The sequence below is a fragment of the Tupaia chinensis genome, unplaced genomic scaffold (genome assembly GCF_000334495.1).
Source record: "Tupaia chinensis unplaced genomic scaffold, TupChi_1.0 Scaffold132720_1, whole genome shotgun sequence".
Lineage (NCBI taxonomy): Eukaryota > Metazoa > Chordata > Mammalia > Scandentia > Tupaiidae > Tupaia > Tupaia belangeri.
In genome coordinates, this window is record NW_006193004.1 from 1 (window position 1) to 853 (window position 853).

At 52.2% G+C, this 853-nt stretch overlaps 1 protein-coding gene across 1 annotated transcript; it reads right to left on the reverse strand.

Moving 5' to 3' along the window:
* Positions 1 to 36: 36 nt before the first annotated feature.
* Positions 37 to 853, reverse strand: LOC102483169 (transcription elongation factor A protein-like 3). The gene has a single exon (XM_006160916.1). It carries the CDS (start codon positions 851 to 853, stop codon positions 269 to 271), a length of 585 nt encoding a protein of 194 aa, XP_006160978.1. The 3' UTR covers positions 37 to 268.

Genomic DNA, 853 nt, shown 5'->3' on the forward strand with positions numbered 1-853 from the left:
ATCTTTATAAAAATGGGCTGATACTGTATGTGCAGTTCTGCCAACTTTTATTATTTTACAATGTACATCTCTTCCATGCACATGGGTGAAAATCCCCTACTAAAAGACAGAGCGCTGCGGTTGGATCAAAAGGCTGCTGGTAACGAGAGTGACACCTAAAGCAACGTTTCAGCTTAAGGTTAAAGCACAGGACCTGGCCAGTATCTACCAGGGAAAGCAGGGCTGGCAATATTCCCATCAGAGAAGTCAGAGTCAAAAGCCAAAGGCCTTAGAGGTATGGGATATCGTGTAAGCCCCTTTGGCCTCTACCTCCACCCCTCACTCCCCTGACACCCCGCTGCCCCCTGGGGGTGAATGGGTCCTGCACATCTCTTTGCATCCAATGGAAACCACCCATTTTCTGTTTTTTCCTCAGCTCTTCCTGAGCCCTGGACACATCTCCGCATTCTCTCATCACCTCCTCACTGCTCAAATGCCTCTCCTGTAAGTCCTCCTCTGAGTCCTTGGGGGAATCATCCGTCCCCCTGTCAGTCTTCCTTTTGGCTTTCCGGGGAACATAATCTTCAGCTGGGCGCTTTTCGGCAGCCCGTGGCTCGCTCTCAGGCCTGGCCTGGGAGTCGGGCTTGCCCTCACCTTGGGCCTTGCGCCCCTCCTCAGACTGGCCCTGCCTCCCTGGCCTTCCCTCCTCTCCTGGTTGACCCTGGTCGTCTGGCTCTCCTTCCTCCTCTGGCTTTCCCTCTGCATCAGGCTCTTCTTCCTTGTCTGACTTTTCTTCATCTTCAGGCTCTATTTCACCTTCTGGTTTTCCCTTGTTTTCCCCCTTTCCTTCATTTATATCGCAGGGTTTTTCCAT

Bases quoted from the DNA above. Each gene is read 5' to 3' on its own strand.
- LOC102483169 (XM_006160916.1), bottom strand. From the start codon at position 853: ATGGAAAAACCCTGCGATATAAATGAAGGAAAGGGGGAAAACAAGGGA.